The sequence below is a fragment of the Canis lupus genome, chromosome 37 (genome assembly GCF_011100685.1).
Source record: "Canis lupus familiaris isolate Mischka breed German Shepherd chromosome 37, alternate assembly UU_Cfam_GSD_1.0, whole genome shotgun sequence".
NCBI lineage: Eukaryota > Metazoa > Chordata > Mammalia > Carnivora > Canidae > Canis > Canis lupus.
The window spans coordinates 18,472,628-18,497,393 of NC_049258.1; the positions used below are offsets into that span (position 1 = coordinate 18,472,628).

Sequence of the window (24,766 nt, forward strand, 5' to 3'; positions counted from 1 at the left end):
GTCTGACTCTTAATTTCGGCTCAGGTCATGATCTCAGGATTGTGAGATTGTGAGATGGAGCCCTACGTCCGGCTCTGCATTGTGCTTGGGCTTGTTTAAGATTCTCTCTCTCCCTCTCTCTCTGCTTCTTTCTCTCTTTCGCTTTTTCTCTTAAATAAATAAATAAATAAATAAATAAATAAATAAATAAATAACTTAAAAAGTGTGCATTGGAAATTCTAGAGCAATCACTAAAATAAGTTTTAAAAAGAAATACAATTTATAAGCTAAGACAGTAGAAAAATAAATTGTGAAATGTTCAGTTAAGACCAGAAAAGGTAGGAGAAGAGGAGAAAAAAGAATCAAAGAGCAAAATCAACAAATAGAAAATAGCTACAAACATGGTATATATTAATCCAACTATATCAATAGTTACTTTGAATATGATGGTCTGAATATACCAATCAAAAGATAAAGAATATCAGAGTGTCTTAAAAGACCCAATTATATATTGTCCACAAAAACATTAAAAATAAAGAGATGGAGAAAGATATACCATGCTAACCCTATTCAGAAGAAAGCTAAAATATCTAGTTTAATTTCAGATGAAGCTGGCTACAGAACAAGAAAAATTATCAAAAGTAAAGAGAGGTACTACGTAATGATAAAGGACTCAATTTTCCAAGAAGATATGCAGTCAATCTTAAATGAGTATGCACCTAAATGGAACACCAGCATAGGTCAGGCAAAAACTGATAAAACTGAAAAGAAAAATATAAAAATTCACTATTATAGTCAGAGACTTCAACATTCCTTCTTCAGTAACTGACAGATTAAGCAGGCAAACATTTGGTAAGGATATAGTTGATTTTTGAGAGTGTTATCAATCAACTTAATCTAGTTGAGATTTATTAAAATACTCTAATCAGCAACACCAGTATATATTGTTTTCTCAAGCCTGTGTGGAACTTTCAAGAGAATTTTAAAAATATTTTGACTGAAGAAAATGAAAATACAGCTTGTCAAAATTTATGGGATGAAGAAAAAGCAGTGCTTAGAGGGAAATTGTATGTGTGTGCCATATATATATGTGATATCCAACAAAGTAAAGATATAAAAAGCAATAACCTAAGTTTCCACTGTAAGAAACTAAACAAAGAAGAGCAATTTAATTCCAAAGCAAAAGGAAGAATGGAAATAATAAAAATTAAAGCAGAAATCAGTGAAATTGAAAACAGGAACAATAGAGAAAATCAGTGAAACCAAAAGCTATTTCTTTTTAAAAATCCATAAAATTGATAAACCTCTGGGTCAGCGAGGGTTCTCCAGAGAAACAGACCAATAGGAGACTTGGTTGAAAGTCCAAAACCTGATGAGGAGGCTGGTAGACAGGAGACTTAGGAAAGAGTTGTAGGTCAAGTCCAAAAACAGTGTGCTGTAGAATCAGGAAGAGCCTGATGCAGACAAAATAAGAAGGCAGTCTAATGGATGATTCCTTCCTATTAATGGGAGGTCATCCTTTTGTTGTATTTAAATCGCAACTGATTGGATGAGGTCCACCCACATTATGGTGGACAATTTGCTTTACTCAAATATATCAATTTAAATATAAATCTCATACAAACACAGCTCACAGAACATCCAGAACAATACCTGACCAAATATCTGGACATCATAACCCAAATAAGTTGACACATCAAATTAACCTACTGGGATTCACAATTCCTACTGGGATTGAGAAAGGGAGGTAAGAGGGAGTTAGGGGGAGAAAGAGAAAGAATACAAAATAACAATATAAACAAGGTCATCATATGGAGTCCATGGGCATTAAAATGATAAAGGAATACTGTATAAAACTCTAGTTCCACAAATTTGATAGCTTAAATGAAATGAATCAAGTCCTTAAAAGACAGAAATTACCAAAATTCAAACTAGGTAATCTGAATAGGTCTATATCTGTTAAAAAAACTAAACAATAATTAATAGCTTTCTAAAAAAGAGAGCACAAGTCCTAAATGGTGAATTTTATGAAAAATTTAAGAAATGACACCAATTCTCCACAATATCTAAAAAACAGAAGCAGTGGGAAATACTGCCAAACTCATTCAATGAAGCTACTAATGCCCTAATACTAAAATCATATGCATACATTACAAGAAAGAAAAACTGCAGACCAATATCTCTCATGAACATAGATTCAGAAATCCTCAACAAAATATACCAAATTGAATCCACAATATATAACAAAAAAATTAGACACTATGACCATGTGGGATTTTTTCCAAATATGTAAGTCTGGTTATACATTCAAAAATCAAGTAAAACTCAACAATAAAAAATAAACAATTCAATTAAAAAATGGGTAAAAGAGGATGCCTGGGGGGTTCAGTTGTTAAGCCTCTGCCTTTGGCTCAGGGTGTGATCCTGGGGTTCCGGGATTGAGTATCACATTGGGCTCCCTGTGAGGAGCCTGCTTCTCTCTCTCTGCCTACGTCTCTGTGTCTCTCATGAATATATAAATCATTAAAAAATAAATAAAACTACCTTTTAAATAAAAAATGGGTAAAAGATCCAAATAGACACCTCACTATAAAAGATATACAGATAGCAAATAAACATTTGAAAAGGTTCTCAGCATCATATGTCATTAAGAACTTGCTAACTAAAATAATTATTAACTAAAACTAAACACCTATTAGAATTGCTAAAATCCAAAACACTGACAATAGCAAATGCTGGCAAAAATGTGAAGAAACAAGGCCTCTTATTTATTGCTGGTGGGGAGATGGTATAGCCATTTGGAAGTGAGTCTGGAAGTCTTTTACAAAAACTAACACTTTTACCGTATGATCTAGCAATTGTACTCCTTGATATTTATCCAAAAGAGTTGAAACTTATGTCCATACAAAAATTTGCATAAGGATGTTCATAGAAGCTTTATGTATAATTGTGAAAACTTAGAAGAAACCAGCATGCCCCCTTTAGTAGGCAAATGAATAAAAATAAACTGTAATACATCCAGACAATGGAATATGATTTACCACTAAAAGGAGAAATGAACTATCAAGACATGAAAAGACATAAAAGAAACTCAAATGCATATTGCTAAGTGAAAGAATACAATTTGAAAAGGCTACATACTGTATAATTCCATACTATATGACATTCTGGAAAAGGCAAAACTATGGAGACAGTAAAATTACCAGTGGTTGCTAGAGGTTGTAAGGAGAGAGGGATGAATAGACTGAGTACAGGGATTTTTAGGTCAGTGAAATTACTTTCTATAGTTCTATAGTGGTACACACATGTCACTATACCTGTGTCAATACTCGTGGAATGAATCCTAACACAACACCAAGGGTAAGACCAAATATAATCTGTTGACTGAGTGATAATGATATGTCAGTGCAGGTTCCTCAGTTGTAATAAATATACCACTCAGGTACAGCATATTGATGGTAGGAGAGACTGTGTGTATATGGGGTGTATGGGAACTTTCTTTTTTTTTTTTTTTTTGTATGGGAACTTTCTATGCATTCCTCTCAGTTTTGCTGTGAACCTAAAAGTGCTTAAAAAATGTAAAATCTATTAAGAAAAGAAAAGGGTAGGGGATGCCTGGGTGGCTCAGCAGTTGAGCGTCTGCCTTTGACGGAGGACGTGATCCCAGGGTCTAGCTAGGATGGAGTCCCACATTGGGTTCCAGCAGAGAGCCTGCTTCTCCTTCTGCCTGTGTCTCTGCCTCTCTCTCTCTGTCTCTCATAAATAAATAAATAAAATCTTATGAAAAAGAAAAGAAAGAAAAGTGTAATCCACACATCAACAGAATTTTTAAAAATGATATATCAATTGATACAGAAAAAAACACCTGACATATTCTAACACTCAATAATGATAAAAACTTAGGAAAGTAGGAATTGTGGGTAATTTCTTCAACTTGATAACATTAACCTACAAAAAACCTATAGTTATACATTTTTTAAGATTATACATATCATGCATTTTTTTTAACATTATACATATTAATAAGGAACTGAACCTTTTCTCCAAAGACTGGGAATAGGGCAGTGATGTCCTATCTTGCTACTCTATTCAGTATTGTACTGGAAGTCTTAGGTAGTTCAATAAAAAGATTAAAAAAATATAATGCATAAGTAGGAATAAAACTCTCTTTATTTGTAGATAACATGGTTGTCTATGTAGAATATCCTAAAGAATTAAAAAGAAAGAACTCTTAGAAATAATAAGAAAGCATAATAAGATTTCAGAATACAAGATCAATACACAAAAGTCAAATTTTTCCTATATAACAGCAATGAATAATTGGACTTGATAACTTAAAAATGATATATATTTATATACATTTATAAAAGCATCAAAAAAGAAATATTTATGTATAAATTTAACAAAGTTTATTCCAGATATATATACAGGAGACTATTAAATTTTGTTTAAAGAAGTCAAAGGTCTAAATAAATTAAGAGCTAGTCTGTGCTCATGAATTGGAATACTCAATATTGTTAAGATATCAATTCTTCCCAACTTGATCTGTAGAATCATTGCAATCCCTATCTAAAACCCAGCAAGTCATTTTGTATATATCAAAAAGCTAATTCTAAAGTTTGTATGAAAAAGACAAAAGATCTAAAAAAGCCAATACTAAAGGAAAGAGCAATTTCAAACTTACTGTAAAGCTACAGTAAACAAGAAAGCATCATATCGATTAAAAATACAAATAGATGATAAATAGATAGATAGATGATAGAAAGATAGATCAGTGGGACAAGATAGCCTAGAAATAGATTCACACAAATATAGTCAACTGATAATTCACAAAGGAGCAAAGGCAATTCAATGATGAACAATTGTATGTCCATGTGTAAAAAAGCTGAATCCCCAACACAGACCTTAAACTTTTCACAAAAATTAATTCAAAGATGGATCATAGATCTCAATGTAAAATGCAAACTATAAAACTTTGAAAGGGAAATATATGTGACCTAGGGGTTATTGATGAGTTTTTAGATGCCATGAAAGAAAAAAAAATGGATGCGTTGGACATCATTAAAATAAAAAATTTCTGCCCTATTAAAGACTTTATTATAAGATAGAAAAGACAAATCACAGACTGGGAGAAAATATTTGCAAAGCAACTACCATATGAGGTAGTTACATGTAAAATATACAAATAACTCTTAAAACTTAATCAGAGAACAAACAATTGAACTAAAAAATGGGTAAAATATCTGAATAATCATCTCACAAAAAGAATATGCACATAGCAAGTAAACATATGAAAAGGTGCTCAATATCATTTGTCATTACGGATTGCAAATTAAAACAATAAAATACCACTTTACACCTATTAGAATGGCTAAAATCTAAAAAAAAAGCCTGATAATACCAATTACTGGTGACCATGTGGAACAACAGGATCTCTTGTACATTGCTGATAAGAACGCAAAATGATCTATCCACTTTGGAAGACAGTTTGGAAGGTTCTTATAAAGCTAAGCATAGTCTCGCCATAGGATCTAGCAATTTAATATCATAGGTAGTTTTACCCAGTTATTTTGAATAATTATTATATCCACCTAAACACCCACACACAGATATTGCACTTTGACTCATAATCATCAAAAACTGGGAGCAATCAAGATATCTCTCATTAGGTGGATGGATAGACAAAGTGTAGTACATCTATGCAACAGAATATTATTCAGGGATAAGAAGCGATATAGATTGATAAATGCATGTCGCTAAATGAAAGAAACCAGTCCAAAAAATCTGTATGGTCTATAATTCCTGTGTTGTTGCTAGTTAACAATTCTAACACTACGATTTGCATATGCTGGAATTGTGCAATTAAGCAAATGGGTGACAGATGGTGAGAGTCTGTTTTTTCATTGTTGGTAACATAAACTAGGTGAAGATGCTGGATTGATTCATGTGATAATAGGTTAGGGTTGAAGACATTAGTATGAATTCATAGTTAGCTTACAAGGAATAGAGAGTAATAGATAGAAATGCTTACAGATATATGCTTATATACTGGGTACTATACTCACAAATATGTCCTCAATGAAAGGATCTAGAAGCAATGACTTCCTAATAACATCCATATCTTGTGTTCTGATACTGTTCTCCAATGAAAGAAATCAGGATTTCTTGGAAAATGAATTCTGGGACCGGAGCAGGAAATATACAACATAAGCCTGGAGCATCTTGTAGTGCCAGCAGGTAAGAAAGTGCTAAAAATAAGAAAAGAAAGAAAAAATAATAATAATGGGATATGTCAAAAGCCTGCAAGCCGAGAAACTTCCTAATGACCAAATCTGGAACAATTTAAGCAACAAAATGAATAAAGTTGTATTGGATTATATCCCAAAGTATAAAATAAATAGCCATGAACCCATGCTGATATAAATCATTGAATAATTAAATAGATGGAGGAGAACTGAAAAATATTTCATGCAGAAGAATTCCAAATTATTTATGTAGGTACTCCTCCTGCATGCGATGGAGCATAACTCTCCACTTTTTTTTTTTTTAAGATTTCATTTATTCATTCATGAGAGATGAGAGACAGAGAGAGAGAGAGAGAGAGAGAGAGGCAGAGGGAGAAGCAAGCTCCATGCAGGGAGCCCAATGTGGGACTCAATCCTGGACTCCAGAATCACGTCCCGGGCTGAAGGCAGGCACTAAACCGCTGAGCCACCCAGGGATCCCCAACTCTCCACTTTTTAAATGTAGTTTGTGTACAGTGACTTTCTTCCTAAAAATACAGTGTGGAAAGGGGGAAGTGAGTGACTTTACAATCTGACAAACACTACCCCAGAAATCTGGGGTAATCTGACAAACACTACCCCAGACAGAGGATCAAGGGTAATCAACGGTAATATTTAATATTAATAGTATGTACTCTTGACATGATGTGAGGCAAACAGTATTTACCTTTGAAGATTTCCTTACAAAAACAACTCCAATTTAATTCCTTGTGATTAATGAGGAATAATACCTCGGACAAATACCAACTTTGAGGGACATTCTATGTAATATAATATGTAACCTGTGCTCAAAATTGTCAAAGCCATCAAAATCAAGGAAAATTGGAGATATTCACAGTAGAGAAGAGCCTAAGGAGGCATGTCCAGTTAATGTAATAAAGTGCCCAGGTTGGGATTCTGAAAAAAAGAAAAAACAAAACCCAAATATAATTTTGGGTAAAAACTAAGGATATTTGGATGAAGTATAGACTTTAATTAAAATAATCTATCAATACTGGTTCACTAACTGTAACAAATATACCAAGTTAGTAGAAGATTTTTTTTAAGAGAAGATTTTTTATTTATTTATTTATTTATTTATTTATTTATTTATTTATTTATAAAGAAAATGCACTCACATGAGTTGGGGGAGGAGCCATGGGGGAGGGAGAGGGACAAGTAGACTCTGCTCTGAGTGCAAGCCTGAAGCGGGGGGCACTGGCCTCAATCCCAGGGCAGGGAGGTCATGACCTGAGCCAACATCAAGAGTTGGATGCTTAATGGACTGAGCCACCCAGGTAGTCCTGTAAGATGTTAATAAAAGTGGAAACTGAGTGTGGGGAATATGGGAACTTTCTATACTAATGTCATAATTTTCTTGTAAATCTAAAACTATTATAAAATTTTTAAAAATTAAAAATGGAGTAAAGACCTAAATTTGGGACCTGAAACCATAAAAATCCAGAGAACACAGGCAGTAACCTTTTTGACATCAGCTGTAGCAACTTCTTTCTAGATATATCTCCTTTTCTTTTTTTTTTTTTCTAGATATATCTTCTGAGGCAAGGGAAACAAAAGCAAAAAAGAACTATTGGGACTTTGTCAAGATAAAAAGCTGCTGCACAGTGAAGGAAGTAATCAACAGAACTAAAAGGCAATCTATGGAATGGGAGAAGATATTTGCAAATGACATATCTGATAAAGAATTAGTATCCAAAATGTATAAAGAACTTATAAAGCTCAACAGCTGAAAAATGAATAATCCAACTAAAAAAAAAGGCAGAAGACATGAATAGACATTTTTCCAAAGAAGACATACAGATGATCAATGGACACATGGGAAGATGCTCTACAGCGCTGATCATCAGGGAAATGCAAATCATAACTATAACAAGATATGAGTTCACACCTGTCAGAATGGCTAAAATCAACAACACAGTAAACAATAGGTGCTGGTGAGGTTGTAGAAAAGGGTGAATGATCATACTGTTGGTTGGAATGCAAACTTGGTGCAGATATTTTGGAAAATAGAATGGAATTTCCTCAAAGTTAAAAATAGAACTACCCTATGACTCAACAATTGCACTACTAGATATTTATACAAAGAATACAAAAATACTAATTTATGCACCCTGATGTTTATAGCAGTTTATCTACAATAGCCAAAATATGGAAGCAGCCCTAATATCCATCGACTGATGACTGAATAAAGAAGATTTGGTGTGTACATATATATTTATTATTATATATCTATATATAATATATTTGGTATATATTATATGTATTTATATTTAATATGCATAGTATATGTTATATTTATTGTTACATATTATATATATAATGGAATAGTACTCAGCCATAAAAAGAATGAAATCTTGCCATTTGCAATGACATAGATAAAACTAGAGCATATCATACTAAGCATACTAAGTCAGTGGGACAAATACCACATGATTTCACTCATGTGGATTTTTAAAATTTTTGTTTTAAGATTTTATTTATTTATTCATGAAAGACACAGAGAGAGAGGCAGAGACATAGGCAGAGGAAGATGCAGGCTCCCTGTGGGGAGCCGGATGCGGAACTTGATCCCAGGACCCTAGGATCACAACCTGAGCCAGAGTCAGATGCTCAACCACTGAGCCACCAAGGTGCCCTCATATGTGGAGTTTAAGAAACACAACAGATGAACAAAGGGGAAAACAAAGAGAGAGAGAAGGAGGCAAACCAGGAAACAGACTCTTAACTGTAGAGAACAACTTGCTGGTTATCAGAAGGGAGGTGGGTGGGGGCATGAGTGAAGTAGGTGATGGGGATCAGGGAGTGAACTTGTTGTGATGAGGGCTAGGTGATGTATACAAGTGTTGAATCACTATATTGTACAATTGAAACTAATATTACACTGTTAACTAACTGAAATTTAAATTTAAAAAAGATTACCAAATCAGATAAAATAGCCAAAGGTCTTAAACAGTTAATAAAGGAATACAAATATATTTAATCTCATAGTTCCAAAAATGATACCATTTTTTCCTCCTCAAATTTTTTTTTAATTTATTTATGATAGTCACAGAGAGAGAGAGAGAGGGGCAGAGACACAGGCAGAGGGAGAAGCAGGCTCCATGCACCAGGAGCCCGATGTGGGATTCGATCCCGGGTCTCCAGGATCGCGCCCTGGGCCAAAGGCAGGCGCTAAACCGCTGCGCCACCCAGGGATCCCCTCAAATTTTTGAGGATGGAAGAAAAGTAATTAAGAAAATAAAATAAAATAATTTATTTTAAAAAAAACAAAGTTAAAAATGTGGAAAGTCAAAGTTCTTTGAAGATTTAGAGAAAATGTTTGGCCAACATAATCTCAGTAAGAGATACACCTAATACATTTTCTATCAATTTGATAGTAAAAAACCACTTCATGGGAAGATGGTAGAGGTGAGGAGAAAAGAAAAGGAAAAAAAAAAAATGGTTCAGCACCCTGGGTTTCCTAATCCCATTCTTCTGACCCAGCTTCTAGTTCAGTGGTATAAATGAGTAACAGATGTGGGACTGGATGTCTTCCAGCATTAAGGGGAATGTGGTGCTCAATGGTGCTCAACACAGATTCCAGAAAGCAATTCTTCCAGTTGGCCAAAAACATCACCAGAGACAGTCCCAAAACAAGGAGATTGCTTCAGCACACAGGAAAGGGGCTGTATAGATCAAGGAAAGTCATCACAAGGCTCCAACCTAGGGAATGAAAAATTCAGCTTTGGAGCCTAGTAGCGTAATCACAGATCATATTATGAGTCATCTGTGGTATATATTTTGAGGCAGAGCTACAGATATGGCATTTGAATTTTAAGTGTTAATATCTTTTTCTGAAATAAGACAATGTCACCCATGAAATATTTGGTTTTCTTTAAGATACTATAATGAATTTCTGCCCGATGTTATAGTTTTGTAATGACAGCACTTTATTCTGTTTTCATTCCACAGTCGCCTGCCATAACAGTTTAAAGGAGGAAGATTAGTGCAGTAATTTTGCTGCAATAAAGTCCACCTTGTGGAAGGTCAGTTCACTGCTTGCTTTTTGTTTTTCAAGATGAGACCCTTGGAGCAAGGAGAATAAGGCTGCTGAAACAGTTGGACAAAGTGGTCAGGGAAACACATCTTTCTACACATTACTGGATATGGTCTCACGCACAGAATCTGAGTAGCTTTTTGTTAAAAATGGCTACTGGGGCCAGATTGCTTCCTAGGATTCACATACTGTGAGTTTTTTTGTTCTGTCTTAAGGAAAACAAGACAAAACAAAAAGATAACCATAACATGTGTGGTTCTCTCAACAGTTTGTGGAGCCACAAAACATTTTACAGTATTTCCTTCATCTTAGGAGATTTCCTTTAGTTGTGGAATTAATGCAAGTGCCTTTCTTAACATCAGCAGAGTCATTTGAATATGGGCTTTACATTTTGTAAATTGAATCAACAGCTTCCTAGAGGTTTTAATGCTTCTGAAACACTTAAGTCTTGCAAAATTGCAATTCTTAAGAAAAGTATCATAATTCATTGAATATTCTCTTTGTGACTGGTACTTATAAAGTGTCTGACTTAGTTATCACAAAAGCTTTATGAAATAGTCTTACAATTTACAAATGAGAAAATTGAGGCCAAGACTAATTAGTATCTTTTCAAGATCACAGAGCTATAAAGATACAGTCCCATGCTTGAATTTGACTCAAAGCCAGAAACAAATAAAATATATACAAATGTGTTATATATTAATATTATATATTATTATATATTATATTATATGTTGTATATATACATATAAAAATATATATTATTTACCAACTATGTACTATATACTTTATATATGTGTGTAGGTATGTATATATACACATAATGTACACAGTATAATGTATAATATATATGCTTAATATTTAATATATATTTAATTTATTTACACACACTATAATACTTAGTATATATTAAATATTAATATATAATATACTTAATATGTAATATATATTTATATATTTAATTTATGTATATATATAAAATATATATTATTTACCTGCTATATATTATATATTTTATATATATGTGTGTGTGTGTATACCCACAGTATATGTATATATAGTATATATATACTTCTAATACATATTGGTTACCAATCTGGCTTCCAAACTTGGCCCAAATAAGATGTGCTTCTAGTTGAAAGGTCTAACTTTCTTAAAGTCATGGACCCTGACTTATTTGTGACTCCTCCACCTAGTTCAGGGCCTAGAATAGAGTAGTCCCTAAATTTTAGTCACTGGGTGATTAAAAAATGCTTAGAAATCATGTTTCTCATTGATTAGCAATTTGCTGATGTTCAAACAGAGGAGAGAGTTGTGTTAAACAATTTGCTGGTAGTTCAACATTTTAAAACATTTCTCACATTGTCTCTTTCTAAATTTAGACATGGTCTGTCAAGTTAACAAGAAGAATTTGGCTCTATTTGTACCTACTCTATTCTTTTTCTTTTTAAGATTTTATTTATTTATTCATGAGAGACACAGAGAGAGAGACAGCGAGAGAGAGAGAGAGAGAGAGAGAGAGAGGCAGAGACACAGGCAGAGGGAGAAGCAGGCTCCATGCAGGAAGCCCGATGTGGGACTCCATCCCAGGACCCCAGGATCACACTCTGGGCCCAAGGCAGACGCTCAACCATTGAGCCACCCAGGGGTCCCATACCTATTCTATTCTTACTTTTGTCATAGAAGTTTTTTTTTTTTTTCTAAACTATGGAGCTAGAGTGCAGAGGACTTAATTAATCATATTTTAAATGTGTGTTTGTGTGTGTATATGTGTGTGCGTGCAATGTTTTGTCCCATTTTCTTCTCTTGTCAAAAGTTAATTTTGTTTTTTGCTTCTTTATTTTGTAGATGACTGAGAATAGTTTAGGATAACACAAAATGAGTTATAAACCTTTTCTCAGAGACGCTGTGGATGATTTCTCCAATTCATCTCCTCTACCTCCCTGACAAGCGTGATAACTGCAAAATGGCATTCCAAATTCTTTTTAAGGGAAATCCTTAATCCAGAGGATTTATTTTGAGCTAAGAGACTGAAAATTTCTCAATTTGAAGAGATGAATATAAATGAATGATTTCGGCTACCAGACAGAACTGTGAACATGTGGTACTTGCAGGTGTGTCATGTGTTGAAACCACAAAGATGAGTAAGATATGGCTTCCTGTACCTAAGGAGTTTTGCGTTATTCTGATGTAACAACTTACAGCAATTTAAAATTTTTAAAAAATTTTGAACTCAGTTCTGTGTGTTAGTAATCATGTGTTTTTCTCTAACATAACTCTACTGTTACAGCTTGTAATAGAATCAAGTACAGTAGTTACTTGAATATCAGCTTGTTTGCATGGTATATAGCTTAAGGGAAAAAAGGATAAAGATAGTTCTATTCTGTTTCTGTGTCCAACTAGCAAAGGGATTCAGATAGGTCATATTAACCTCTCTGAGGCTCAGGTTTCTCCCAGTAAATTAAGAATTTGTTTTGCACTGGTATTTGAAATTGCTTCTATGCTTCAGCCAAGAGGTCTGCATTAAAGTCTACAATGCATGTAATGCACTTAGCGAAGTTCCTAATGCATATGTAATGCTTACATTTTAACTGAGCTAACCTTCACAATTAAGTGGCCTTATGCAATTCCATCGTTTTCTGTGTATTACACAAGGTATTGTGGTATATTGGACCCAATATAGCAGAATGGGGCTTGATCTTCTGCACCACTACTCTCAAAATCAATGGTGTTGCACAAAATACTTCTATGAAACTCCTATTAGTATTTGAAGAATGATGATAAAAATGTGGGTGATAAAACAAATTCTATTTTTCTTCTAATTTAATGTTCCAAACATATTTTAAAGGCTTACTAGTGCAGATATGCTTTATTGCTCAGACATTTTGACTACAGTAATCACCATATTGCTGAGTGAACTAACCAGTGTTGTGTTGGAGGTAATCATTGGTCCCCAAATGTTTCACACAGTGTTCAACACATGTTGGTCTCTGCACTCCTGTTCCTCTTCCTTTCCTTTTTAAGCATGTTAGTCTCTCTATGAGTCACAGGAAAATTAAACTCTACACTGCCAATGCGCACTATGAATATCTATCTAAATGAAAAGATACAGAAAAAATCTACTTTACCTTCATTTCGGAAACCAAGCTGATGTTGTAATGCCAGTCTTTACTGCCAGGCTGAAGCTTTGTCAATGCTACCAATATGCCATTTATAATCCCTCAAGTGTATCAATATGTATCAACTTTTAAAATGCCATCACTGATTAAATTCTAAAATATTCTTCAATACTGACTATAATTGGACCCTGTGACCCTCATCTGTCTCCTGCCCAGACACCATTCCTGTAGCCAGGCATAGGGGAAATGGAGATTTGAGACCATAAAAAATAATTCTGAAGAGGCTGGTTGACATCCACTTTTCACACTGCAGAGATCACGAAAAGCTCTTGTCTTTTAGTAGAGGTTGCAGTGTCTTATGCCCAGGGACACTTGAGTATCCTGTTGTGGCTTGGCATTAAAACAGATTCATTGATGTTCTTCTGTGGGACTACTGGCTGGCCTTTTGTTTATTATTGTTATATTTTATTTGTATAGATATCCCGCCATGCTCTGTGCTATAAATAGTGATGTTTTTATTGTTAGTACCGTATACTTAATAAAGCTGCAGTTTTCCTGGCAATTAATTGTGCTGACAATCAATGCAGGGCTGCAGGCAGTGCGTTTATGTGCTGAGCTTTTGATGAGTGAAGCCCTAAGAAGTCAGGTTGTCAAAATTAAATACATTGCTCAGACATAAAGCCACCTTCTGTTCTTGGTTTGACCAAATTATAGTTGATTGTAGGCTGAGCCTAGACCTGGTTTTGCTTGTAAAGTAGAGACTATTTGGTCACCTTTAAGCAACAAGTTTAGAGGTGTATTTAGGACAAAATAACATGATAAAATTAGTCATGTCTGTTTTTGTCAGAGCTCAGTCTATTTTTGATACAATTTTCTTCTTTTGAAGTAAGTACTCTAGCAGATTTTGGAAAGCTTTTTGTTTTCCACCAAACTTTAAGATTTAATACACATATATGTTTGGTGCTTTGGTAGATAATTCCAATTACTCAGATAATTTCCCTGATTAAATATGGCTAATAATTTTGTATTTTTGTCTACATTTCTTTTTCTTCTTCAATATACTAAACAGCAGTTTCTGTGGCATTTGACTCTATGTCCTGACTCATTGGATGTTTGATCTTTGCAGTAATGATGACAGTAACAGATCGAAAGGCATTTGATAATTATAATAGGAAAAACTTCATTCGGCAAATGACTTTGAGTACCTTTTTATTTTGTTATCTAGTATCAAATTTATTTATAAATGTAAATGTAAGCTATTATTTTAATAATAATGAATTGTCAAATTATCTAGAAGTTATTTTTATTGCTTTCCTCAAAGTATCAAGTGGATAATAATTAATACAACTCTAAGACTTTGGTTCTTCACACTTTATAATAAATGAACATGTAAAATTTAGCTCATAGTTAATTTCCACAATTTCATTCCCTGAACATGGATTTGAGTCAAATGAACTGTGTTGGACCAATAAGTCCATATTTTAAAGATAGAAATCATGTTGTAGTTTTTCTCCCTCTTTTTGTTATAGCTCTTAAAATATTTTCATATACATAATTTTAGATTTACAGAGGATGTTTATATGGCCTAGAAAGTTGTTGAGGAAGGAATAGATACCAAACAAATACTCAGTTACTGACTGACCTTACAAACAAGTAAACAATAATGTTATAATAGTAAAAACTGGGGCACATGGGTGGCTCAGTCGGTTGAACATCTGTCTTAGGCTCAGGTCATGATTCCAGAGTCCTGGGATTGAGTCCCACAGCAGGCTCCCTACTCAGCACTTTTCCTTTTCCTTGCACTCTGCTCTCACTCTCTCTCACTCCCTCCCCCTTCAATAAATAAATAAAAATCTTTAGAAAAATAAGTAAAAAAACAATTTAAAATAATAGATATGCGACTTCTGGTTTCCATTTAGAGATGTTGAGGGCTGAACAGAACATCATCTCTAAACACACAACAAAAATAACCTGACAAACATCAGGTTCATGATTTTCTGGAACCCATGAAGTGTTGAAATCAACAAGACAACCAAATGGCTCAAAATATAAAAAGAGGCAAGCTCATACGGGGAGAAGTGAAGCATAATTTCTTATTTACTTGGGCTGGGTAAACCAGACACTGGTAAGTCAAGTTCTGCTAAAATGATTGGCAAATGGATAGAAGGAAGTAAAAAATGCCCTGGAAAGATAGCTTTAAAAAATTGTCCATACCCTCTTGAAAGTATTTCATGCATCTGCATCCACCAGGTGATCACACACACACACACACACACACACACATACACACGCACACACATGCACAAACACAAAAAAGAAATGTCTTGAAAGAATTTCCCTAAGTGAAAATCTGAGAGAGGACAGCTGTTAGAAGAGCACAGAACTCCACTGAAACACTTTCAACTTTACTGCCCCTTAGAAACAAAACCTTCATGTGAACAGAGGGGTAAAATACTGTTGTCCTACAGGCACTGGAGAAGATCTCTTGTGACTAGAAAAAAGGAGCAGGGAAAAAATCATCACTGGAAGAGAGAGAGGAATATCTGTTCAGCCAATGGAGTGAAAGAGTATGGAGAAGACCAAACCCGCAAGACCCACAAGAAAATAACCACGTGGAATGCTCTGTCATTGGCCACCCACCGCCAGGATAATATCAAGTAACAAGTAACTTGTACAAGACATACCTTTCCCATGGTACACTGCAAAGGGTAGATTAAAGCTGAGTGTGAACCAGATTTTTTAAAAACAAACACATAACAAAACAAAAAACTGAAATCTGTAATGTACTGAATATGAACACAGGCAGAGCAAACTCCAAAGTTAGCCTACCTCTTACTTAGATTAACTCAAACCTCTGCATTAAAGACCTATCTGAAATAGAGGTGATCCCATATCCCAGAAATAATATTTTCGCCTCAGTTCATTCTAGTAAATTACTAAACTCAAAGGAGATGTGGGGAAATCCCTGGACTCGCAGTTGGTGTCAGAAGCAAGTGCTGTCTTATGGAGGATTTACCCTGCAAATTGCAGTTTCACAATTCTGCAGAGCTATCTACAAAAACTCTACTCTGAACTTAGATGTAGATAAGTTAAAAGTAAAAGTACGAAAAAATATGCTATGCCAACACTGCAAAGAAGAAATATGGAGTAACAGTATTAATTCCAGACAAAGTAGACTTTCAACAAGAAATATCACCAGGAATAAAGACAATATTGCATATGGACAAAGGGCTCAATTCTCAAGGGTACACAACAGTCCTTAATGTGTGTTCATCTAATGGAAATTATTCTTATTCTGAGTTCATGAAGCAAAATATAAGAGAATTAAAATGATAAATAAATAAATCCATAATTTTAGTTGAGGATTTCAACATCCTTCTCTAAGTTATAGAATAAATAAGAAGAATGTCAGTAAGGCTATAAATGACTTGAAGAACACTACATCCAAATTGACCTAACTGAAATTTATAGAACACTTCCATCAAGAGTGATAGAATTCACATTATTTTCAAGTGCACATGAGTATTTCACCAAAATAGACCACATTCTGGGCCACAAAACAATCTTTAGGAAATTTTCAAAATCTTTCTTGTTAATGTGTTTATAGAAACTTATGTACTCCATGTTGTTTAATGGTCACTGAATAAACATTTTTTAGTGGGACACCTGGGTGGCTCAGTGGTAGAGTGTCTGTCTTTGGCTCAGGGCATCTGGATCCAGGATCGAGTCCCACATCAGGCTCCTTGCATGGAGCCTACTTCTCTCTCTGCCTGTGTCTCCTGGTTCTCTGTCTATGTCTCTCATGAATAAATAAAATTTAAAAATTTTTTTAGTAATTTTATCCATATAGAAAATAATGACTTAAATTATAAGAGAGTTGCTCTATGATAAGTTATGGTTCTTGAAACAAAAATGCAAAGTTAAGCAAGATCTCTAGTCTAAGTAGGAAATAAGGGAAAATACATACAGAGAAAAATAAGAATGTGGAGATGAAATAGCCAATAATGTAGAAGAAATTTGATAATTATAATTAAATGCTATATTTTGTGTTGATTACAACAGAACAAGTTATCTTGGTCTTCACCACATTGGACATACCCATTTCACTTGGATGAGAATTTCTTCTAAGCATGCTGATGCATTATAATTTATGAGGCACATTTGCACATAGGAATGATATTGCTCAAATAGATTCTTTAGGTATGCCACTAGTAAATTATCTAAACTAGTATACCATTATACTAAGCAGTATCTAGTACTCCCTAGGGTAACTTGTACCACACACATAATTAGAGATCATCTGTTACTCTGAAGGCAAAATGTGTTTTAATGTAGAAAAGGGGACTTTGGGGAAGCTGCGTTATCTAATACAGGCAACTGACTAGAACAGTGAACTGATGGCTATTGTTTTTTTTCCTGTATCTTTTGCTAATTATTAGTAAAACCTAATGTGGTTTATAATGTGTATTTCAGGAACATCTGCTTGATAATCCAGTCTTTGTGATTATGTAAAGTGATGTTAAAATTTTAATATAAATTTGATATAGAAGAATATCACAGTTAATATTGAAAAATCTGTCAAATAACTACTTTCTTTTTGAGAAAGAAAGAGAGCATGCATGAGAAGAGAGTGTTGGGGGTGGAATGGCAGAGGGAGAGGGAGAGAGAGAATCTTAAGCTGGGCATGGAGCCTGACCCAGAGCTTGATCTCATGAGTAGGAGTTCATGGTCTGACCTGAATCCAAGAGTAAGACACTGAACTGACTGAGCAACCCAGGTGCCCCTCAAATAACTACTTTTGAAAAACAATATTTTTATGTAATTTTATGAATGAGCTTATCCAAGACGCTCAAGTCATAGATAATTTTTATACGGATAAAGCTGTCCTACAGCATAGGAAAAAAAAAAGGAAATTTCATTATTCCTTCTACAAAGTTATCATTATTTTGGAATGAAAATATAACAAAGAGAGCATGTAGGAAGAAAACTATTAAAAACAGACACAGGTAAACTAAATAAAATTCTAGCACAAACAATCACCAATATTCATTTAAGAAACATAATAGGAAAGTATACCATTCTTAATAAGTACAAAAACATAAAAATACAGGAGAATATTTAGACAAGATATAGATAGGATATTTGTAAGAAAAATTCAACATTTTCCTGAATGACATAAAATAGTTGAATAAGTAGAGAGATACTATGTCCTGGATACTAATGCTGAGAAATGCAAAATTACTCAGTTTTCTCCAAAATACATACCAAGCAATAAAATTCTCATCAAAATAGCAGCAGGATTTTGGGAAGTACTGAACAACATGAACCAAAAAGTCATCTATAAGCATGAATAAGAAAGGTTAGCAAAGGAAATCATGCAACTAAAGAATAATGAAGTGAGGGGAGAAGACTAATACTGTTCTAGATATTAAATGAAAGTATAGATTTCTAAAATGAACAGGATATGACAAGACTGGGGTGAGAAAGAGAATTCATGGCAACAATAGGAAATCAAGTGAGATGAATTATGTACATTGTAAGTATTTATGATCTGATAGTCCTATTATTTCAGATAAATGTGAACAGCGAATATTTATAATTTTAAATAATAAGATAATTGGTTAATTTTTTGAAGATATTCTTTTTAAGGATCCTAACTTCACTTATTATAACAAAATTATTTTTAGATGCTTTAACATTACAAGTTCTAAAAGATTAAGTTTAATGTTCATTTGATCTTAAAAGGGGCTATGGCTATCTAAGTAACATCTTTTCTTAAATAAAAAGAAAATGATAAGATTGACTAAAGAAAAAAATAGTACTACATACACAAGTACTTCTGTTGATCAGAAATGCCACTAATAGTATTCAAGAGAGAATAAAATCCTGGGAGGAGAATTTTTGTGACATATACGACAAAAGGTTGGATATTTTTTCCTATTGTATAAAGAATTTTTACAAATCAAAATAGCAACACTAAAATTTAATTCCGTGTAATCTCTTTGTAAACATACTAATAACACATGTTCTGGCAAGCACACTAATGCTATTTACTGGTAGGTGAGTCCACGGAATGTTTTCGGCAGGATGTTGCATACTCCAGGATTACTTAAATGGATCATAACTGGAATCCATGTATTTATGGGGAATAGCTCTCTAGAAAATATCACATTAGTTATATAAATGAATATAAATTGGGAGCATTTCAGAGCCAAAAGAGTTTCCTATTGTGTAAGTAATATCCTGGTTGCTTAACTTAGAAACCCCATATGTTACATCTGGACGAGGGCACAATGTAATAGAAGAAGGACCTGAAGAGTAGCACTGATAGTTCCAGACTCCTTTATGCTTTGCCAGTGCCTTGCAATTACCTGCATCCTTGACATTATTAACAAAGCTTAATAATGGGTAGAATCACTGACTTTTGTGTGTCTGAATTAACATTCATGCCTCAGCAAGAACAATGAGAACGTGAATAGAAATTTAACAACAATCAAAAAGATTCAAGATTTATAAGCTAATAATAACTAACTTTTTTGAGCAGTTTCTATATGCTAGATAATGTATTAAGAGTTTTTCACTGGGGCGCCTCAGTGACTCAGTCACTTAAACATCTGACTCTTGATCTCCAGTTGGGCTCCATGCTGGTTGTGGAGACTATTAAAACAAAACAAAACAAAACAAAACAAAACAAAACAAAAAACAAAACAAAACAAAACCAGCCCTGAGTCTTAGAGTTTAAGTGACTGGCTCTGAGTTACAAAAACTAAGTTTAATAATCAGAGCTCAAATTTAGGTTTGAAGGAATCCAAAGTCCATTCTTTTTTTCTCCCCCTCATATTAGAAGCAGCAAAATTGAGAAAAAAAAAAAAAAAGTTGGCTAAGTAAATGTGCAAATATAAATAAAAACACAAAAACATGTCTATAAAACTGAAGAAAAAAACTTAAAATATTACTAAAGATCAGGACAATATCAAAATTATTTAAATTGTCACAACTTTTCTAGCATTTCTGGTCCTATGTATCAAGAGCTTAAAAAATGTATAAAGAAATTTGATCTAGAATTGTAGAAATTCAACCTGAGGGAAACATCAAAGATATCTGTATAGAAATATATTTTGTAGAATAATTTAATATTTAGAAAAAAATTTTTAAAAACCTAGTTTCAATACTAAAGAATTGGTTAAATCAATCATACTACTTCTGATACTTTTAATCATTACATTTTAACAATGTTAATAAAACTTTGCTTAACAAAATATCAATTAACAAATAACTTACAGTAGGTGTAAAACAGGGAAACTTCTGTGCATAAATGCTACACTTTATAGTTATGTGTTTATATAGGCATAGAAAAATAGAAATAATACCTGTTTATATAGTAAATGTCAATAATAATTAACAATGCTCAGAGATTGTGAGTTATTTTCTACTTTGAGCTTCCGGATTTTCCAGTTATTCTATGGTAAAAATCAACTCTTTTTTAAATTAAAATAAATCTTTTACATATATATTTTAAAAATCCAAATTTGTGAAAAGACAGCTTTGGCCTTAGTGTTAAAACTCAAAATTAATTTTAGCTCTAATCAATTTTGTAAATAAGATAAAAATTTAAGGCACGAATTGAGAAGTTGCATCCTATTGTCAGATTTTATGGCATAAACTTTTAGGGAGCATAAAAAATCTAGAAAAGAGAAAAAGATTTTGTCTTGGAATTAAAAGTAAATATTTCATGGAGAAGATTAAGATTTATTTTTGTGGAAAACAAAGGAGAGCATTTATGGAAGTAGTGAGGACACTTGTTCATTTCCACTTAGGGTCAGAGAGACTAGTCATACTGAAACAAGTTTTTTAAAAGGAGTATTCACTTAAAAAAATATGTAAGGACTTTGGAAGGCAATGCAATTGGGACTGCTTCCAATTGAAAGAGTGTGGGAAGGAGGTGACACATGATATGCTGAATCAATTGAAGTGCAACACCTTTTTTATTGACAAATTGTGTCATTTTTGTCTTCTGAGAGGCAAGTGCTGAGACTGGAGTAGATATGTGAGAGACGTTATCAGGGAAGTTCTTATCACGTAAAATAGGCAGGAAGGTCCCATGACCATGATGCAGGTCTGACATCAGTGAAAGGAGGGGGCTTGCCTTGGTCTTGCTTGGCAGATGAAGTGCAGCATTTTTTTTTTTTTCTGACTGCAAAATTCAAAATGGGGCTCAAGGTATTCGTTTCATCTACACCAGAGAAGGCAGACCGAGTGGCGAGGCTTTTGTTGAACTTGAATCAGAAGATGAAGTCAAATTGGCCCTGAAAAAAGACAGAGGAACTATGGGACACAGATATGTTGAAGTATTCAAGTCAAACAACGTTGAAATGGATTGGGTGTTGAAGCATACTGGTCCAAATGGTCCTGACAAGGCCAATGATGGCTTTGTACGGCTTAGAGGACTCCCCTTTGGACGTAGCAAGGAAGAAATTGTTCAGCTCTTCTCAGGGTTGGAAATCGTGCCAAATGGGATAACATTGAGGGTGGACTTCCAGGGGAGGAGTACGGGGGAGGCCTTTGTGCAGTTTGCTTCACAGGAAATAGCTGAAAAGGCTCTAAAGAAACACAAGGAAAGAATAGGGCACACAGGTATATGGAAATCTTTAAGAGCAGTCGAGCTGAAGTTAGAACTCACTATGATCCACCACGAAAGCTTATGGCCATGCAGCGGCCAGGTCCCTATGACCGACCTGGAGCTGGCAGAGAGTATAACAGCATTGGCAGGGGAGCTGGCTTTGAACGGATGAGGCGTGGTGCTTATGGTGGAGGTTATGGAGGCTATGATGATTATAATGGCTATAATGATGGCTATGGATTTGGGTCCAATAGATTTGGAAGAGACCTCAATTACTGTTGTTCAGGAATGTCTGATCACAGATATGGGGATGCTGGCTCTACTTTCCAGAGCACGACAGGACATTGTGTACACATGCGGGGATTACCTTACAGAGCTACTGAGAATGACATTTATATTTTTTTTTCACCGCTTAACCCTGTGAGAGTACATATTGAAATTGGTCCCGGGGGCAGAGTAGCTGGTGAAGCAGATGTCGAGTTTGCAACTCATGAAGATGCTGGGGCAGCTATGTCAAAAGACAAAGCAAATATGCAACACAGATATGTAGAACTCTTTTTGAATTCTACAGCAGGAGCAAGCAGTGGTGCTTATGGTAGCCAAATGATGGGAGGCATGGGCTTGTCAAACCAGTCCAGTTATGGTGGCCCAGCCAGTCAGTAGCTGAGTGGTGGTTATGGAGGCGGCTATGGTGGCCAGAGCAGCATGAGTGGATATGACCAGGTTTTACAGGAAAACTCCAGTGATTTTCAATCAAACATTGCATAGGCAGCCAAGGAGCAGTGAGCAGCAGCTACTACAGTAGTGGAAGCCGTGCATCTATGGGAGTGAACGGAATGGGAGGGATGTCTAGCATGTCCACTGTGAGTGGTGGATGGGGAAAGTAACTGATCCTGATCACTGACTCTTGGTCAATGTTTTTTAAAGAAAAAAAGTTTAACAGTTTTGCAATACAAGCTTGTGATTGATGCTTCTTACTCTAAGTGGAAATCAGGATTGTTTTAAAGACTTAAGGTTCAGTATTTTTGAACACAAACATTCATCTAGGATGTAACACCTGAGTAAACTAGAACTGTTAAACAATTTTCAGCTTTTCTCTAGTTCTATTGTAGGATGTACTTAATAAGCAGCAAGTGTATTTAGGTTAAAGCAGTTGAATTATGTTAAATGTTGCTCTTCTACCACGTTACATTGAACACTGTTGGGATGCATGTTGAAAGACATACTTTTTTGTAAAACGCAATATAGGAGCTGTATCTACGATTAAAAGTGAGCACATTTGTCATGTTTGTTAATTCTAGTTTCATTTAATAACCTCTAAGGCACGTAAGTTTAAGCTTTTTTTTTTTTTTTTAAGTTAATGGACAACTTTGAGATGCAACACCATACGTTAGGATTTTGGTCTTGGTGTTTGTATGAAATTTTGAGGCCTTGATTTAAACTTTTCCTTGTATCGTGATTTCCTTTTAGGTGTATTGCGCTAAGTGAAACTTGTCAAATAAATCTTCTTTTAAAAACTAAAAAAAAAAAAAAAAAAAAAAAGCTGTGGCAACTGAAGTTTTTCAACCAGCTACACTCCCACAGCAGGTCTCCTTAAAGAGAGAGCTGAGCAGGACACCCATAAAGTCCTTTTTGACTGCAGAGACTCACTTCTCCACATAAATGGGGGCCCTTATTCCATGGTTCTGGTGGCCCATCATTCCTGCGAGGAAGCTTCAAAGGGGGATATTTCACAGCTAGCAAGATGAATCGCCATTGCCACCCTCCAGATTGTGAATTCCCTTCACCCTTGCCTGTTACCTGGGGAGGTCTTGATAGCTTATCTGGAGACACGACCCAAATCTTCACTCCTAACGAGTCTGAGACTTTGGTAATCATACATTTCTCAGTACCAGGTTGCTTCATACATCTGTTCCCAGTGACAAATGGGCAAAGGAATATCTTGAAGCTCCATGAAACCATGACCCAGTTTCACAGGTATTCCTCCCTTACCCGAGTGTATAAAAGCAGCCCTATCTCCTCTTACTGCCCACTCAATTTACCCTCCCAACATAGTAACCATTTCTTGCCTACTGGTCCCTAAATGTAAGGAGTCCAAAGTACCCTGATAGTGTTTTTTTTTTTAATTAATAGTGTAATTAATTCAATGAAAGTCTTGCTATATCCCTGGCAAGAGTGTATTCCTCTTGATGACCAAGACTTCTAACCCTGCCAAGCTTAGAATTATGCTCAAAGTCCCCCCAGGGATCACTGGGAGTGACAGTATGTCCATTACTCACCTTAATCCTGGAACCACCTGTTTCAGTTTGGGTCCTCCTAGAATCAGATACCTAGATTGTACTAGATGCACAGGAGATTATTGGGTAAATATGACTATGGAGGAGAGAAGCAGGAGGTAGAGAAGGCAGAGAGAGCCTTCACATCTCAATTGTGACTTAGTAAAGGAAGGATTGGATAGGAAGAGCCTCAGAATGCAGTGCTGTTTGGAGAGTTTCAGCCGGCTGATAGCAAGTCCCCTAGCCAAAATTGCAGGTCACAGGAATTCCCCATCATGTAGGAATGCTCAGGTGGGTGAGGACTGTACTACTTTCCTCCACTCCTGCCATGCTCAGTCATGACTGGAGCAGCAGACCAGGAGTGGCCTGGCACGGACACTGGTGGGTACAAAGTGACAGCACTTGGGGGCTCTCAGTCACCTGTGCTTGCCAGGAAGGTTTTCTTTTTTTTT

At 34.9% G+C, this 24,766-nt stretch overlaps 1 protein-coding gene across 1 annotated transcript; it reads left to right on the top strand.

The window, feature by feature from the left end:
• The first annotated feature begins 21,583 nt into the window (after positions 1 to 21,583).
• Positions 21,584 to 22,972, top strand: LOC100856555 (heterogeneous nuclear ribonucleoprotein H-like). The gene is given in 3 exon segments (XM_038585110.1): positions 21,584 to 22,045; positions 22,048 to 22,755; positions 22,806 to 22,972. Coding segments are annotated over 3 exon segments (1,128 nt in total). The 5' UTR covers positions 21,584 to 21,745; the 3' UTR covers positions 22,926 to 22,972.
• The last annotated feature ends 1,794 nt before the right edge of the window (positions 22,973 to 24,766 follow it).